The sequence below is a fragment of the Psammomys obesus genome, unplaced genomic scaffold (genome assembly GCF_907164565.1).
Source record: "Psammomys obesus unplaced genomic scaffold, mPsaObe1.curated_primary_1811, whole genome shotgun sequence".
NCBI lineage: Eukaryota > Metazoa > Chordata > Mammalia > Rodentia > Muridae > Psammomys > Psammomys obesus.
The window spans coordinates 2120390-2138505 of record NW_026587382.1 but is presented as its reverse complement, the minus strand read 5'-3'; the positions used below and the strand labels follow the sequence as shown (position 1 = coordinate 2138505).

The window sequence follows — 18116 nt, the reverse complement described above, 5'->3', positions numbered from 1 at the left end:
TTATAGGCTCCAGCTGTATGTACTGAGTGCTGTGGACTCCAGCTGTATATACTGAGTGTTATAATCTTCAGCTGTACTGAGTGCTATGGACTCCAGCTGTATGTTCTGAGTGCTGTGGACTCCAGCTGTACTGAGTGCTATAATCTTCAGCTGTACTGAGTGCTATAATCTTCAGCTGTACTGAGTGCTATGGACTCCAGCTGTACTGAGTTCCATAGACTCCAGCTGTACTGAGTGCTGTGGACTCCAGCTTTATCAAGTACTGTAATCAAATGAGAACATAGAAGGTAAAAAGGTACAAGATGTTCAAATAATAACTGAGTAGCAAAGGTCAGCATTGGGAAATTGAACTAACTATAAATACCAGCAGTGATAAATATTTTTTTTAAAAAGGTGAACTATATACACCAAAGTAAATTTTCAAGTAGAAAAAAAAAATATTGCTGTAAGCTACATCATAATAGGTGCTTAGTGTATTCTTGTGTGGAAGCATATGACTTAAAATGGGTCATTCTTTTTATGTTTATCACTTAAAATATCATTTTGAAAAATTCAAAACTAATTTATATGTTGCCTGTGAAGACAGTACTTTTCATGTAGGTGGTAAGTATATTCAAATATTTATGATAAATGTATTCAAGAAGACTGAACTATTAATGAAGGAAAAAATAACATACGTGTTAATGCTATATATCATATAGCAGTCAAAAGAAATGATTAGGAGTTTCCCAGTTTTAACCTAGTGACAACATCTGTTTATTAGCTCCCAAAGTATGAGTCTCTCAAACAGAACATGAAGGAACCTCACTCACAGCTTTTGACTCTTCTTCCTTGCAGTAAGGTATAGCCTTATTGATGAAGGTTCTTAACATGATAGTTCATAAACTATCATGAACTAACAAAGAGCATATCTGATTCTGCCCTCAACTGTGAAAATGTCCCAGCAATAAATCAGCCTCCTCTGCTCCTTCCTACTGGTTCCATTAATTCTCTTTCTATCCAACTTAATACCTCCTTCAAACTTTCTAAATATAAGTCTAGCCTGGCGTGTGCACATTTATTTTGTCTGATCAGACAGCACTTGCCTTAGTTTTAGACTAAAATCCTTTAACAGGGCCAATGCAAGGATGTTACAGGACCCACACCTTTACCTGAACTTCAGCCACAACTTCCTGCTCGTCAGCTTCAGCCAAAGACTTCACATCACTCTTGCTGATCACATTACTGAAATCTGAAATAGAGACATTGCATTTGACTCAAAGAGTATCAGTTCTGTTGCAATCATACTTAAACAGGCCTGTGGTAAAGCCTAAAGAATCAGTGAAGCCCTGCTCAGATGTAGCTGATAGGCAGCTCAGTCTCCATGTGTGTTCCCTAGTAAGGGGTGCAGGGGCTGCCTCTGACATGGACTGTTACCTGCTCCTCGATCACGTCCCCCTGGTGGGGCAGCCTTGCCAGGCCACAGAGGAAGAGGATCCAAGCAGACCTGATGAGACTTGATAAGGAGGGGAATGGAGGGGGAGATGGAGGGAAGGTGGGACTGGGATGAGAGAGGGAAGGGGCTCTGATCGGGATGTAAAGTGAAGTTTAGCATGAAGTAAGGAGCACGGATGTGTTTAAATCCCCAAATAAGTACTTTAAAAAGGACCATCACTGAAGACATAGAGGATGCTGCAGACTCAAACCATTACCTCAAATGGCAAATACAGGGAATAAAGTAAACCTTGAGCCTCTCTCTCTCTCTCTTTTTTTTTTTTTTACTAACCAGGCCCGACCCTGCTTAGCTTCCAAGATCAGATGAGATCGGGCGCGTTCAGGGTGGTATGGCTGTAGATATCCTCTCTTTTATATGTAAGTTGGATCAATTAAAATGAGGGGAGAGCTTTTATAGAAAAATATTTTATAGAAACATTTCATCTAAAGACCCCCTGGGATGTAAATGGTAGAATATGTCCCCTCCGACTCCTACCGAATAACCTGTTCACATTGGTTGCACTAACAGTAGCACTAGAAGAAACAACAGGGAAACTAAACAGCATAAAGAACCTATTTAGTGTTCTTGCCAAACAGAGATCAAGACTTCATGTGCTCAGGTTCTTCATCCACTTACAGATTTTCATGGATAAAGGAACATTCCTAACTTGAAGGAATCTGTGGAACTACCCTACAGGGATGAAGTCAGGAAGATGCAGCCTGTAGAAAACCTAACTGCTTCCTCAGTAAACCAGAAGAAGACCTACAAAAACTCAGGGGACCTCACGGATTGACTAGTAAGGTTTGATAAGTGGACCTTATTTTGATCTGGACTCAAACAATAAAGATGAGAAAGAAAGAGAGCAAGAGAGACAGAGAGGAGAGTTTGAAATCTGAACACTGAATTGAGCCCATGAGAACAGGAGTTACTTTTCATTTTTACTCACATGAATCTATCTCTATTAAAGATGCATAATGAAATACTGACAAATAAAACTTATGCAACATCTTAGACTGTTTTTTAATCTTAGGGGTAGAAGACAGCAGCAGAGCCCAAACAAGGCTGGAGTGGTGGGCGCACTGGGATTTATCATGCTATTTTACCTATATGCATCTGACGTTTCCATAGTTTTTAAAGTAGTTTTCTTTAGTAAGAAGGGCCTCCTGAGTAAGAGACTTAGCAGGCTCAAATTATTAAAAATGACAGGAGTAGAAGGCCAGTTTACTGTTAATTTAAATTGTGCTAAAAGTCTGTAATGAATACAGTTACTAAATGCTAATTTATTTAGTTTACGTTAACCAGTTAAAATGCTGAGATCGATTGCCATACCATAGAAATTTCAGCAGTTGGTATTTTATAGGATTTAGTACTGATGTAATTTTCTTCTGCTTTGTAGATTTCTAGCCCAAATCAAACAACCTTTATAAATACTAGACTCACTATTCTTTGTTGTGCAGGGATGCTGTGTGGAGAAAATGAGATCTTTTACTGCATGACCCCATTCCATTTTCAGCAAAGAAAGTCAGAAAAAGAATGCCTCTATTAAGTGGAACTCAGAGGAACATGTTTTATATATAAACACATATACATATACACACACATATGTAATACATACTATGTATTACATATACTATGTATGCATATATATACATATATGTGTGTATATATATGTGAGATTGTAATTGTAATTTGACTAAAAACACCCTGAAATGACTATCCACAGTCATGAGCACATTAGAGATCAATGCCTCAGACCCACCGGAGAGTTGGCAGAGCTTTGCCCTAAGGCTCAGAGGGATGGCCAGGCCTTCCTCTGGTGAGAGAAAGCTGGCCATATGTGCAAAGACCCCACCTGACGCTTGCTCCTCCTGACACAGCTGGGGCTGCTCTCTCTCCTCCAGAGAGGTCCTAGGAAAGTAGCTAAGCAGTGTCTCAACACTCCTAACCTGTGACCCTTTAAGTTCCTCATGTGGTGCTGACCCCCAAACATAAAATTATTTTTGTTGCTACTTCAGAATTGTAACTTTGTTACGGTTATGAATTGTAATGTAAACATATATGCGGGATATCTGATAAGCAGGCCCTGTGAAAGGGTCCTCTGATCCCCAAAGGGCCGCTCCCCACAGGTTGAGAACCACTGAGCCGACCCTCTTGGCCACCCCCGTGCCCTGTACATAATAAACTCGCTGAGGTTTGCGGCTGCTCTTTAGCTGGTGCTCTATCACAGTGTCACCCTACCTGAGCCCAGCTTTTCTCTACATGCATCTGTATATATGTCCTTTCTTCATCCCAGGACCAAGCTGCCGGGTGGAGATGCACACCTATCTCAGTGGCTAACATGAGAAGCAATACCAGATTACTGCAAGGACTACGCTTCCGTTGCTAGTGAACATGAAACAGTATGGTTAATCTGGGAAACACTAAACACGCCACTCCCGTGTGGCCCAGCATTCGTGCTACGGGCTGTCATTTATCCCAAAGAAATGAAGGCTATGTTCATACAGAAGCCTGTCCAGAGGTTTCTAACAGCTGCCTCACAAGCAGCCAGACTGGGTCAGCCCAGATGTCCTTCAGTGGTGAGCTAATGAACACAGTGGAATACTACTCAGTAGCAAAGAGAAATGAACTCATATGTATGACAACCTGAGAATTATGCTGACTGAAAAGCCAGCCCCCAAAGCGATGTGCTGTTCCACTTACGCCACACTCGTAGAATGCCAAAGGCTACAGAAGGAAGCATGGAGAAGCAGGGCCGACAATGGAGTTGGGGTAGAGGTGGATATGGTCAATAAAAGGGCGACATACAGGATCCTGGTGGGGACGGGAAGGCTCTGCTGCTTGGCTGTGCCCCAGGTAACACCCTGGCTGTGACACTGTCAGGCTAGGTGCTCCCTGAGGGAGACTGGTTAAAGGCCCACTTGGCTCTCTGCAGCTTTGATAACTACGTGTCACTGTGGTTTACTCTCTGCGCCAAGAGCACAGCACCACTGTCTGGTAACTCGAACCATGGCTCACGGTTCCAGCCCAAAGTTTAGAGGCCTCCCACTGGCAGTGTGCAGTGCAGGGCCTCACACGGTAACAGAGATACCTGGCCTTACTGGCTTTTCAGCAGACTCACTCTCGGGACGGTAACCTATCGAGCACACTCCAGGTCCCATCTCAACTTGTCGTAGCAGGATTGAATTTCAACATGTGAGCTTATGTGGGGGGTGGGGCGGATGACACACCATCAGACATGTGAATCTACACTTTCAAAGAGTTTAATTAAAAATAAAACTATGATTATTAATGTAATAAACAAAAAGATGAGAAGCTATTAAAATATGTTTACCTGTTAGGTGATGTAAAGGTGCAATAAAATAAAATGAGACAGCTCTTCATACAATTTAAAATATTATTTCAAGTTAATTTTTGGCATCATTATTTTTGTTTGTTTGTTTTTGTTTTTTTGAGTCAGGGTTTCTCTGTGTAGCCCTGGCTGTCCTGTAACTTACTATGTAGACCAGGCTGACCTCAAACTCAGAGATCTGACTGCCTCTGCCTCCAGAGTGCTTGGATTAAAGGCGTGCACCACCACTGCTTGGCTAATTTTTGCTATTAATAAATAGTAATATATGGTGAAAGAAATATATATATATCTCTTAGATAATGGTCTAAATCCCCAGAGTTAAAAAATAACAACAACAACAAAAAAAAAAAACCCTCTCAAATGTCCTATGTTCCTCTCTCTGTGTCTCCTTTTTTTTTTTTTTTTTTTTTTTTTGAGACAAGGTCTCTCTGTGTAGCTTTGGCTCACTATGTAGATGAGGATGGTGGAGATCTGCCTGCCTCTCCTCCCGAGTGCTGGGATTCCAGGCTGCACCTCCACAGCAGGCCTAAGCAGCCTACTTTCTGGGTGCCAAGTTTGCTCCCTAGCTATGGAGCCAGCGCCAGGCTTTACTAATTCTACAAAGAGCAACAGTGACGCCCAGAGGAGAACAGGTGTAACTTCCATAGCAGAATGGAAGAAAAAGCCAAATAAACAGAGTAGGCCTGAGCCTAGTTCATTTCCAGACTTTCCCCCTGCGCACCCCACGTGGGCACACAAGAGATAACTTCCTGGCGATGTGCCCTCTCATGCGCCACATAAAACAGCAAAGACGAGCGGATGGGTTCATAAGGGGGGACATATCTTCCATTATGCAGTGTTTATGGCATATCCTCCCCCCAAACAAGTTAGTTTCCATACCTCAATTCACAGGTGAAACAGGAATATGGAGGAAGAACAGGAAATTTGGCTACTTATAACTTTTGGCTTATAAGTCAGCCTTTTAAAATGCAAGATGCAGTAGAACTTTTTATCTAAGCGGTCACTGAGGACTGGAAAGTGTTACTTTGATTTCAGAAAGAGACTGACAGCAACTACTCCATTTTTATTGCATGTATATTTTATGTGTGTCTGTGCACCAAGTATATGCACTGTCTAAGGAGGCCAGAGGAGGCATTGGATCCCCTGGGACTGGAGTTACAGATGGCTGTGAGCCACCTGTGGGTCATGGGAACTGAACCTGGCTCTGCTGGAAGGGCAGCCAGTGTTCTTAACAGTTGAACCATCTGTCCAGTCCCCACAATACTGTGGTTTTTAGAGAGTAGCCTTGGCTGTCCTAGACTCACTCTATAGACCAGGCTGGCCTTGAACTCACAGTTATCCTCCTGCTTCTTCTTCCCAGAGCGCTAGGATTACAAGCGTATGCTGCCGTGCCCAACTCCCACAATACTCTTAGTACTTTGACTACACAAGCTTTTAAGTGATGAATTAATGAACTTGATGACACAAGTTACTCAATAGCCTAGACTAGCTGGAACATACATTGACAACTAAAAAAAAAATGAGCTAGCATACTTACAAATAAAATATATACTGTATTTGGGTCTTCGGAGCTCCTGAATCAGATAATCCACATTCTCCTAGAAGACAAAGAACAAGCAGAGCATGAGCAGAGTTGCTTCAGTAAAAAGGAATAAGGGCTGGCAAGATGGCTCAGCAGATAAGGGCATTTGCTGCCAAGTCTAATGACCTGAGATAAGTCCCGGCATCCTCATGCGGGAGGGAGAACAGGCTCCTGAGAACTGCGCTGTGACCTCCGTGAGTGTAACCTTAAAAATCAGTGAGCATCATGCCTGATTTACTTGGAGTCTGACAGTATGCTGAGGTCAAGATTGTACATACATTGGTAATGAAGGCTTCAAATAAAAAAGAAATACATTAATCAGAATCTTATGCACGATTTAATATATGCGTGTATGCTAAGTATCCGTTATCTGCATTATCTTAGTTACATCAATGTAAAAGCAAAGAACATATGCTAAAATTGCTACTAACCACAAATCTGCCCCAAGCTGCTGCTCAGCAAATTGTATTCATCTGATCAGATTTCCCACTCAGAACATCATAATGTGTGCAGTTCTTTAAAAACAAGAGAAAATGTAGTTAACTGTATTCACTTTGGCTTTTAACTTAACCGAGGTCTAAGAGTTCACAACTACAGTGTTTGTGGAATATTTCTAAGGATCAGCTTTAGACTTCTATATAGCCAAGGTTACACAGAGAAAGCCTGTCTTGGAAAAAAAAAAAAAAAAGACCCCTTCTATAATTACAGTATTTTAAAATAAAATAGTACGTTAGAAGCAAAAAAAAAAAAAAAAAAAAGTCCATTTAAGATTTAAGTTTTACATTTTGTGTGTCTGTGTCTCTGCGTGTGTATGTGTCTGTGTGTACACACACACAGCTGGCCATGGAGAACAGAGGCATCAGACTCAACTGGAGCTCAGTTACAGGTGGTTGTGAGCTGCCCAACACAGGTGCTGGGAACCAAACTAAGTCCTCTGTAAGAGCAGTACAACTGTTAACTCAGGAGACATCCCTCCTGCCCAGGTCTTTTTATAGTAAAAGCATGAGAATTCTAATCACAGGCCATTCTAATGAGCACTTCATCTGTTTTTGATACCAGAACAAAATGGTTAAATTTCAAATTACACCAGTTCTTAAAACTAAAACCTGCAGCGGCAAAAAGGCTCTGCTGTTTGGTTGTGTCACTGTTAACTCTACTTTAAATTAAGCACTTTAAACTTTGTCTAAGTCGTGACGTTAGTGTTAAAAGTAGCTTTAAGAAGCGCCCCCTGCAGCGGCGGATAGTGCGGCACACACATCCGGGCACTCAGAAAACGGGAACAAAGAGGACGGGTCAGCCTCAGAGACACAGCCAGAGCGTGTCTGAAAGCGAGCGAGCAAAGGAGCGGGAGTGTGCAGGGCCTCCTCAGTGGGGAAAAGGGCTTTACTGGTCACTTAAACCATAGAAAATTACCTTCATGACATAAACATTTATTAGGAGATTTATCTATGTGCATGTGTGTCTGTGTGAGCATGTGTGTCTGTAAGCGTACATGTACCGGAAACGGTGTTGGGTGTCCTCTTCTATCACTTTCTTCCTGTTCATCTGAGGCAGGGTCTCTCCCTCAGCTGAGGGCTCCCATTTCCTGGCTGGAAGCCAGCAAGTCCCAGACATCTGGTCTCCACTCCACGTGGGCCTGGGGATCAAAGGGTACGGGGATGCCCAGCTAAGCACGTGCTGCTGGGGTCCAAACTTTGCTTCTCGGGATTATGCAGCCAGTGCTCCTGACTGCTGAGCCACTCTGCAGCCCTTTTTCATTCTTTGTTGTTTGACGCAGACTATCATGCATCCCAAGTGGGCCTCAACCCTACTGTGTGGCTGAGGATGACTTGAGCTTCTGATCCTCCTGCCTCTACTGCTCAAACGCTGGAACTGTAGACACATGCTACCATGTCAAGTTCACTTTATAATCGTAAGGACAAACTGTTTTTAATAAGTAATCTAAGTCTAACATTACTTCTTTATAAGGTCAGGTATAAAGATCAAAACTGTGAAGCCAAGAGAGCATGAGAGAGTGCATACGGCTATAACAGAGATCCCATTTTATGCTAGGAAATAATAAACTAAGTCATCTCTAAGACTCCTTGGGATGACCAAAATGTCATGTCTGAAAGCTAGAGATGTAAAAAAACCTACATTAATTTAGCAACTATTTTTTAAGCATCTTTTATGTAGCAGTCACTGTGGGCACATAATAGGATGGACAACCAGATACGATTTCTGCTATCATGGAGCTTATTGTGTTAGGTGAGTTAGCACAAATTCCATATAACTTTGTCAAATAAGTATCACAGGCCTGTAATCCCACAACTCAGGAAGCAGAGGAGGGGGTGGGGGCAGGATTATTGCAAAATGGTAGCCAGCCTGGCCTCCAGTGAAACCTTGTCTGAAAACAAACACACACCTCAACTGTAACCAGGACAGAGGGGACAGGGGTGCTATTTAGAAGAGGGATGTCTGACCTGCCGGGTTAGGACAGGGAGGATTTGCTTGAGGAAGCAAAGCAGTTCCAGGGCAGCGGAAGTTGTCCATGCAAAGGCCATGTGGCATGATGAAACATCAGAATGTAAGTGGACTGAAGGGTAGTGTAGGCAAGGTGCAGAGTGGCAAAGGGCTCAAGAAGTGACAGGACCTGGACCATGCTGGACTCTGCCGTCAACAAGGAGCGAGTCTGTTTTTAACCATAAAAATGACAAGAGGTCATTCAGAGATTTCAAGCCGGGTGACATAATCAGGTTTGCATTTGGGAAAAGTCCACAATGTGCAAGCATAATAAAAGCACACTGGAGTGGACAAGCATGAAGATGGGACAAGAGGAAATAAAGCCAGGCATGGTGGCAGACACTTAAAATACTAGCTCTTGGTGGCAGAGGCCAGGAACTTGAGGCCAGTCTAGTTTTCAGCATGAGTTCCAGGTCAGCTAGGGCTACATGGTGAGGCCTTGTTTCAAAACAAAAGCAAAAAGATACAATATTAAAAAAATAAGAAGAAAACATTTTGTTTGTTTGTTTTAAAACCAGGGGCCAAATGAGGTGGTGAATGCCTTTAACCCCAGCACTCAGGGAGGCAGAGGCAGGCAGATCTCTGTGAGTTTGAGGCCAGCCTGGTCTACAAGCAAGTCCAGGCCAGCCAAGGCTACACAGAGAAGCCCTGTCTGGAAAACAAACAAACAAACAAACAAACAAACAAAACAAAAGCAAACAAACAAGGGGGTCAGAGAGAGGAGAGGGGTCAATGGCTAAAGATGTCTGCCACTAAGCCTGAGCACCTGAGTTTGATTCCTGGGACTTGCTTAGAAGGTAGGAACAAACCAGATCCTGAAAGTCATTCTCTGACCTCCACATGCAGTGTGTGGCACATCCCACCCCACCCCAACTATATGCTTTTAGTGTAGAAATGGCACTGAAGCCAGATGTGCAAGGTGCTGTACAGAAGCTGAGAAACGGCCTATGAACCTCTAGATAATGTGACAGGAATAAACATATAGAGGGACGAAAAAACCAACCAAACAACAACAACAAAAAACCCTCTGGCTAGAGTGCAGGACTAGAATTGGAGCACAAGGTTTAGTATGTAAAGAAAGAGCAAATTGTCAGAAGAAAGGCCTTTTCCTGCTAGGCCACTGGGTCTAACTGAGGGGTAAAACTAAGCCCCTGCAGGAATCGCTGAATGACTTCTCATTGTTTTAATGGTAAAGACAGGTTTGTTCCTAAGCACAGATGGGAATAAAATGATGAGGATTCAAGCCAGATGACAGAGAAGTGACAGTAACGCTCAGCACTAGGTATGGACATCAGTGTAGCCCAAAAGTGACGGAGGTTCCCAGAGTCAGTGGCTACTAATGTAAAGGAAACTATTATCTTGAAGGAAAGCCTGGCTTTCAGCGGGGAACTGAGGCATGGAAAGGAAAGGAGGCAAGGTCATAACTCTAAAAAAAAACCAGGATAATTATGATGACACAAATTTATTTTGCCTTTTCATTGCTTTCAGATCAGTATTCTGCATTTGCCTGGAAGATGGCAACTCAGGTTGTGTGGTACCTTTGTAGGTCGAAGGAAACAGATTGCTTTCAGGTGTTTCATGATCTCTCGATTTTGAGAATCAATTCGTTCGAAGAGGTATACTTCCTTCTGAAGAATCTCTGACTGTGTGTAGACCATACTCACTATACCAGTCTGTAAAGAAAAAGAACGAACTAAAATTACGCTACCCTGGACTAATAAAAGCATGCATCGATAGTTAAGCCTTTTGCCATTAACACTTGGCTAGGTAATTTAAATGCTAGCATAGAAAATCATGTTTACCGAATAGCCAAAACAGGTTGTAATGTGTTAGAATGAAAACCTACTCTCTCTGAACACGGAACAACTCAGAAACGTCTAAGGAGGATTTTTCTCCATTCCTTTAAAGGTTTGTTGTTTTGTTGTTTTTCAAGTTGTGTGGCCAAAAAAATAACTTGTCATTTCAGCTTGAGCTCCAAGAATTAACTTTTTAAAACAACGTTGAGTGAAATGACAGGGTCACCCTAAACTCTGCCAAGTCTTCCCCGTGCCACCAATAACAATGTCTTGGCAGACACTCTTTCAGGTGCAAGAAAAGAAGTCTCTTGGCACGAGTTGGAGCCTGTTAGACTTCACACCCACTGGGAAAGCTGTATACAACTTTTCCAGTGCCAGACAGAACTCACCATCGTCATTAGTGAAATGCTAAGTCCTACAGTGGAACCGGCCCAGCAAGTCTAGGGGAGGGAGCGCTTCCTGCATAAATATTGAGCAAAAGCGAACTCACCGTTTCTTTATCCATGAGAAGTACCTTCATGCCGGGCCCGCTGTCCTCTATCATTTTGGAAATATACTGTTTCACCGCAAAAACCACGTTCATGGTGGCGATTTGACAGGTGCCCCACAGCCCTTCCCGCCCCCTTTCCTGGCTGAATTAACCTCAGGCCTGTTGGCTGGATCTCAGCTGCTTCCGGTCGGCCAAGGCTAGGCTTCCGGGAGCCCGGGTAGCCTCGATACTGGGAATTGTAGTTCCGCAATGGAGTCCCGGAACCAGGCCCCGCGGCTAAGCGCCGGCGCCGCTGCCGAGCCTCCTCGCGTCGCGAGTGTTGAGGCGACCTGTTCCCTCAGACAGGCGCTATGCTGGCTTCCGGCTGCCCGGGGAGAGCTCAGCCCGTCGCGGCTTAGCTGTCCCGAGCACAGGGACTGTCCAGCGTGGCTGTGCTTACTGTTTGCCGAGCATCCTTTCTGGAGACCGCCGTGGGAACCCACGTAAGTCTCCGTAGCTCTGGCCAGGCTGAGGCTGCGAGGTCGCAAGTTCGAGACAAGTCTGTGCTGCATAGCAAGGTCCCTGATAGCCCGGGCTGGCTACATAGGGAGACTCCGGTTCAAAAGCGTCCAAACAAACTTAAAGTCGCATCAAGGGACGGCGCCTTGTAATCTGTAGGTCGCAGACGTGATTCGTCTTCCCGCCTCCCTGGGGCGTTATTAAGGCTGTGGCAGGGCCCGGTGTCAGAGTTGAAAATGAGATTCAAGGCAGACTCGGGAGTACCCCCGAGGACCTCAAGCACCATGCCGAAGCCACACAGCGAGGCAGGGACTGCCTTCATTCGGCCCCCGCAGCTCCAAGCAGCCATGGCTGACACTTTCCTGGCACACATGCGCCGCCATGACATTGACTCTGCGCCCATCACGGCCCGCAGCACTAGCATCATTTGAACCATTGGTCCTGTTTCCCGGCCTGTGGAGATGCTGAAGGAGATGATTGTGTCTGGAGTGAATGTGGCTCGTCTGAATTTCTCACGTGGATCTCTTGAATACCATGCAGAGACCATCAAGAACCTACGGGAAGCCACGGAGAGCTTCGCATCTGGTCCCATCCTCTACCGGCCTGTTGCGGTGGCTCTGGACACAGAGGGACCTGAGACCCGGAATGGACTCATCGAGGGCAGCGGCACTGCGGAAGTGGAGCTGGAGAAGGGAGCCGCTCTGAAGATCACCCTGGACAACGCCTACATGGAAAAGTGTGCGGAGAACGTCCTGTGGCTGGACTATAAGAGCATCCGCAAGGTGGTGGAGGCGGGCAGCAAATCTGCGTGGACGACAGGCGCATTGCACTGCAGGTGGACGAGAAAGGCGCTGACTTCTTGGTGGTGGAGGTGGAGAATGGTGGCTCCTTGGCCAGCAAGAAGGGGGTGCTGTGGACCTCCCTGCCGTGTCAGAAAAGGACATCCAGGGTCTGAAGTTTGGAGTGGAGCAGGATGTGGACGCGGCGTTTGCAACTTTCATCCGCAGAGCAGCCCATGTGGATGAGGTTAGGAATGTCCTGGGAGAGAAGGGCAAGAGTATCAAATCATCAGCAAAATCGGGAACTGTGAAGGCGTCGGCAGGTTTGGTGAGATTTTGGAGGCCAGTGATGGGATCATGGTGGCTCGTGGTGATTCCTGCAGAGGTCTTCCTGGCTCAGATGACTGGACGATGCAGCCGAGGTGGGAAGGCTGTCATCTGTGCCACACAGATGCTGGAGAGCATGGTCAGGAAGCCGTGGCCCACCTGTGCTGAGGGCGGTGCTGTGGCCAGCGCAGTCCTGGATGGAACAGACTGCATCATGCTGTCGGGAGAAACAGCCAGAGGGGCTACCCTCTGGAGGCTGTTCGCACGCAGCACCTGAGGCAGCCTCTGAGGCAGAGGCTGCCATCCACCACCTGCAGTCATTCGAGGAACTCGCCGTCGGGTGCCCGTTACCAGCGACCCCACAGACGCTTCCGCTGTGGGGCAGTCGGGCCATTATCGTGTTCCCATCATTGCTGTGGCACGCGATCCCCACGCGGCTCGCCAAGCCCGTCTGTACCGTGGCATCTTCGCTGTGCTGTGTAAGGATGCGGTGCGGGAGGCCTGGGCCGAGGATGTTGACCTTCATGTAAACTTGGCCATGAATGTTGGCGAGGCCCGAGGCTTCTTCAAGAAGGGAGATGTGGTCATTGTGCTGAACGGCTGGCGCCCTGGCCTGGCGTCACCAACACCATGCGTGCAGTGCCTGTGCCTTGATGGCCCTCTGGAGCCCCTCTTCTAGCCCCTGTCCCCTCGCCCATCCCATCCATTAGGCCAGCAGCTCTTGTAGTGCTCACCCTCGGCCACAGTGTGGCGCTGGTGGGCTGGGACGCCAGCGAAAATTCATGCCTCTGAAACACGGACTAGAGGCCAGCTGTCTATCATGGCCCTGCCTGAGGGAGGGGTGAAGGAGGAATGCAGGGCCGGAAGCCCTCTGACTTTACCACAGAGGAGCAGCAACATCTCTGTGTACTTTCCTCCTGTAGAAAGTTGCCCAGAGAACTCCCAGCCCTGGCCTGGAGTCAGGAGACAGCAAGAATAGGGGCTTGAGGGCATGGGGCCCGGGGTTCCAGTGTAGATAATCTTTGGCCCTGGCCCTGACTTGCTTTCCCAACAGCTTTGGCCTCCCCCACGCCTCCTTGAGCACTCCACTCTGCAGACACTCCACTCTCCACCTTCTGTTCTGCAGCATCTCCAGGCCCTTGCCATAGTGCCCACCCGAAAGTCAATAACCAGCAGCTAAAAAAAAGAAAAGAAAAGAAAACGAGACTCAAGTGGGTTTTCTAAAGAGAGAAGAGCAGCTGAAATTGATCATTGTTGAATGGCTGAACAAAGGGAGCATCATTATTTAGGGATGCTGTAGGAGAGATCTCAGAGACCCCAGGAGGGTGCAGAGCTTTTGCCCCCCTCCCCTCAGGACCACTGGGACAGTGAGCCCACCCCGCCCAAAGCACTGAACTTGGCTGCCTTGCAGGGGCACCGGGTTTCCAGGGGCCCTGAAATGGGCTGGGGAAGTTAATCCATTGGGGCTAAAGCAAACTTGAGAATTTAAAAGGAAACACATTTTTCTCTAAGAAGCAATGTACGATTAACAATAAAACGGATTGTAAAGCGTCATCTTACAAAAAGCCCAACAGATGACGCAGGTCTAGCACCACACTAAACAAAGAGAAGGTGTTTGGTGCCTCACCTTTACGAGGAGAACTGTAAGGTTGGAAGACAACCAACTGCCACACATCAGCTGCTATCGGTGCTTCAGACATCTCTACCAAAGTGTGTGTGTGTGTGTGATGAAACTGGAAAGGCTCTCACCATAGGGCAGAAAGATTTTAAGAGAAGGGGACCCGTACAGAGTAATGGAACACAAGGGGCACAAAACAGAGAGAGGGTCTATTTAGTAGAGGAAGAGAAGCAAGGGGCTTTGGGAAGGGGTGGGGTGCAGGGTTGAAGGCGGGAAGGTGGAGAACGAATTAGGGGTCAAGGTGTAACTGTAATATGTATGAAACTCATAATGTATGCTAACTTAAAATTAGCTTTAAAAATATTAGATCGCTCAGCATCACTAAATCTTAGTTCTCTCAACATATTGTAAGAAATATGCGGTTAGATAGAACAATAGAACTTTAATCGGGTTATGCAAATCACATGAAGTTACATTCTTTGAAGGAGACCAGAAGTCACTTGAGATAAAGATTTTCACCTTTAAAATTGTGAAAATGTGTTCCTTTCAGTTTTCCACCCAAGCATATAAGACTTTCTGTTGCCGACTACGAACCTGTGGTCCTTCTGCCTCAGTCTCTCCTGTGCTGGAGTTACTGGTGTGCAACCTCGAGTTCAGATATATTTTGACAGATGCCTTAAAGCTTCCTCGAGTCGGTGTCACACCAACTACACACAAGTGAGATCTATTTTAACAGCAAAGATGTTCACATCTGTTACAGAAAACATTGAAACAAATCCAGAAAGTTACTGCCATCTGAAAAATCTCAATCTCCCATATCGCTTGGATTCTTTCTCCTTACTGGATTACAATATAGTATATCATATATTTTTTTCAACTTTCTGTATTTTATTTTATTTTTGGTTTTTTGAGACAAGTTTCTCTATGTAAGCCTTGGCTGGCCTGGGCTTGCTTTGTAGACCAGGCTGGCCTTGAACTCACAGAGATCTGTCTGCCTCTGCCTCTCCAAGTGTGGGAATTACAGGCCTCAGGCCAATGCACCCTGGCAACTTTCTATATTTTAAAAAGAACAAGCTAGTGGTGATGTCATGTGGGTTTAACCCCAGCACTCAGGAGGCAGAGGCAAGAGGATCTTTTGTGAGTTTGAGGCCAGCCTGGTCTACAGAGCAAGTTCTAGGACAGCCAGGACTATACAGAGAAACCTTGTGTCAAAAAACAAAAAACAAACAAAAACAAAAAAAACAAAAACAAAAAAACCTAAACAAACAAAGGACAAAAAGCAGGAAAATGATTGCTCAAGAAACCAGTGATTTTTGAGATTGCAATCAATTTGTACGATTGGAAAGAATCCTTTTCGTTATTTATGTTCAGACAGCTGTGACTTTTTTGAAGGAGAAGAAAAAAAAAAACTGCTTTGACAAAGTTCACTAATTCCTATTTCCATGAAATTCCATGGAGGTCAATGACAGTGTTACTTCAATATACTGAATGAAAATAAATGTAGCCATAAGCATTTTGAAGAAACTGTTACCCATGTGGTGGCTGTTGTGATGGCCCTGACATTTAACAGCATCCTTCCTTCCTGAAGAAAGCCACACAAGTTATTTTAAATGGCCTCATAGGAAGGACTTCTTCTGTTTTCCTGAATGTCTGAAAATAGAACTGCAATGCATTGTGACTCATCCAGAGCAAACCCAGGCTGATATGTTACAGGCCAGAGAAAGCGTATTTGGAAGGCAGTATGAAGTGCCTTGCTTATTTTTTTTATTGTGTAAGTAAACTAATATTTCAACAATAGAGACATTACATTTAAAAATAAATCATGGCACTCTTCTTATATGAGTGATTATGTGAACTATAAAAAAAAAAACCCTTCAGAAATAGTTATTTGAGTAGTCTATTTTTGTGTCAGGCATAGTGGTGTACCCAGGTAGTCCCAGAATTTGGGAGGCAGAGGCAGAGGCCAATGGCCTAAGCTCAAAGCTCAAAGCCAGCCCGGTCTAGTCTACATAGTGAGTTCCAGAACAGTCAGACTCTGTTTTGGAAAAAAATAGTTTATTTTCACTGGGTTCCAGAAACTGTTGCTTTAAGGATACAAAATGGGAAGTTAAAATGTGATATTTATGTCTGAACATTTTATTTAGACTTATATCTATACATTAAGTAAGTAGTGATAATTATCAAAATAATTTCATGCACTTTAGCTTTTTCTCAAAATGTACTATTTGAACCTGTAAGAGCCTATTTTTTATTTAAATCAGGTTTTTTGTTTTGTTTTGTTTTGTTTTTTCTCTCCACAAGAACTCAAAGCTTGGGCTAGAGAGATGGCTCCGAGGTTAAGACACTGGCTGTTTTTCCAAAGGTCCTGAGTTCAATTCCTAGTCAGCACATGGTGGCTCACAACCATCTATAGTGATATCTGGTGCCTCTCTTCTGGTGCTCTGTATAATAAATAAATAAATAAATAAATAAATAAATAAATAAATAAATAAATAAAATAACTCAAAGCTTCAATATAAAACAAAGGATAGGTAGATAAGTTCCCTATAACATAATTATAACAATATGAAAGCTCTTAGTTTCCTTTAATTATTAATTCTCAAATTTGCCATCCTGTTGCTTCTTGTAAGCATATTTCCCTTAATCTCTGGATCTCCCCATACCTCTGTGTTCTAATGTCCTCATACAAACACAGATTGTGTTGAATTAGGGCCACTCTGAAGACTGCATCTGAATTTGCCTTTTTAAAAGACCCCTACTTTAAATACAACTACCTCCTAAGCGCTGATATTCATTAGGGCTTCAATATATGAATTTGAAGGAAATCTAAGTTATCCCATAATGGACACTGGCTGTTGATTAACCCCATCAGCCCTGGGTGGTGCCCAAGAATGTAAAAACAAGGCAGGGGAGTCACCAAAAGTCCCCGAGACACTGCTGATAGTCTAGTTCGTTTTCTAGACCTACCACTTAAATAAAAACGCATAGGCACACTTCTATCCTTTGATTTTTTTTTTTTTTTTTTTGAGACGGGGGTAGCCCTGGCTGTGCTGCAACCTTCTCTGTAGACTCTTCTCTTCAGTAAATACCTACCACGTATATTCCATGAGGTTGCAGATTTCCTGCCTACTCACACTTGTGGCCGTTTCACGGTTTTGCAAGGAATAGTATGTAGGAAAATAAAAAGTGTTAGCCAGGCCATGGTGGCACACGCCTTTAGACCCAGAACAGAGGCAGACAAGTCTCTGTGAGATCGAGGCCAGGCTATTCTACAGAGCGAGTTCCAGGACAGCCAGGGCTACACAGAGGAACCCTGTCTCTAAACCAGAAAGAGAAAAGTGTTGTCTGCCTGTAAAGTATCGTGTGATGTCAAGACTCTAAGTTGGCCAGGTGGCCCAGTATGTAACATCAGCTGCTGCCAGGCCTGACAACTGAGCTCCATCCCGGGCCCAAGAGGTGGGAGGAGAGAACTGGCACCTCAGGAGTTGTCCTCTGAGCTACACACACACCACACACGTAGGCACACACACACTCATACATGCACACACATACCACACACACATAGGCGCACACAGACACACACTCATACATGCACACACACGCCACACACACATGCACACACAAGCATGCGTGCAGACAGGCGCTAAAAAGTAGTTTTAAAAGATACAGAATTTTTGAGATCATAAGCAAGAACTGTATTT

General features: G+C 44.7%; 1 protein-coding gene and 1 pseudogene across 1 annotated transcript in view; one reads left to right on the top strand and one right to left on the bottom strand.

Annotated features, from left to right (window-relative positions):
- Vps45 (vacuolar protein sorting 45 homolog) overlaps positions 1-11465 on the bottom strand; it is a 63295-nt gene extending 51830 nt beyond the window's left edge. The window contains exons 1-4 of the mRNA XM_055603786.1: positions 11194-11465; positions 10446-10580; positions 6361-6421; positions 1152-1231 (exon numbers count right to left, since the gene is read on the bottom strand). Coding sequence (XP_055459761.1) covers positions 1152-1231; positions 6361-6421; positions 10446-10580; positions 11194-11286 — 369 coding nt within the window. The 5' untranslated portion in view covers positions 11287-11465. The remainder of the gene's footprint in view (positions 1-1151; positions 1232-6360; positions 6422-10445; positions 10581-11193) is intronic.
- A 161-nt stretch (positions 11466-11626) lies between these two features.
- Positions 11627-14658, top strand: LOC129673916 (pyruvate kinase PKM-like; annotated as a pseudogene).
- Positions 14659-18116: the final 3458 nt, after the last annotated feature.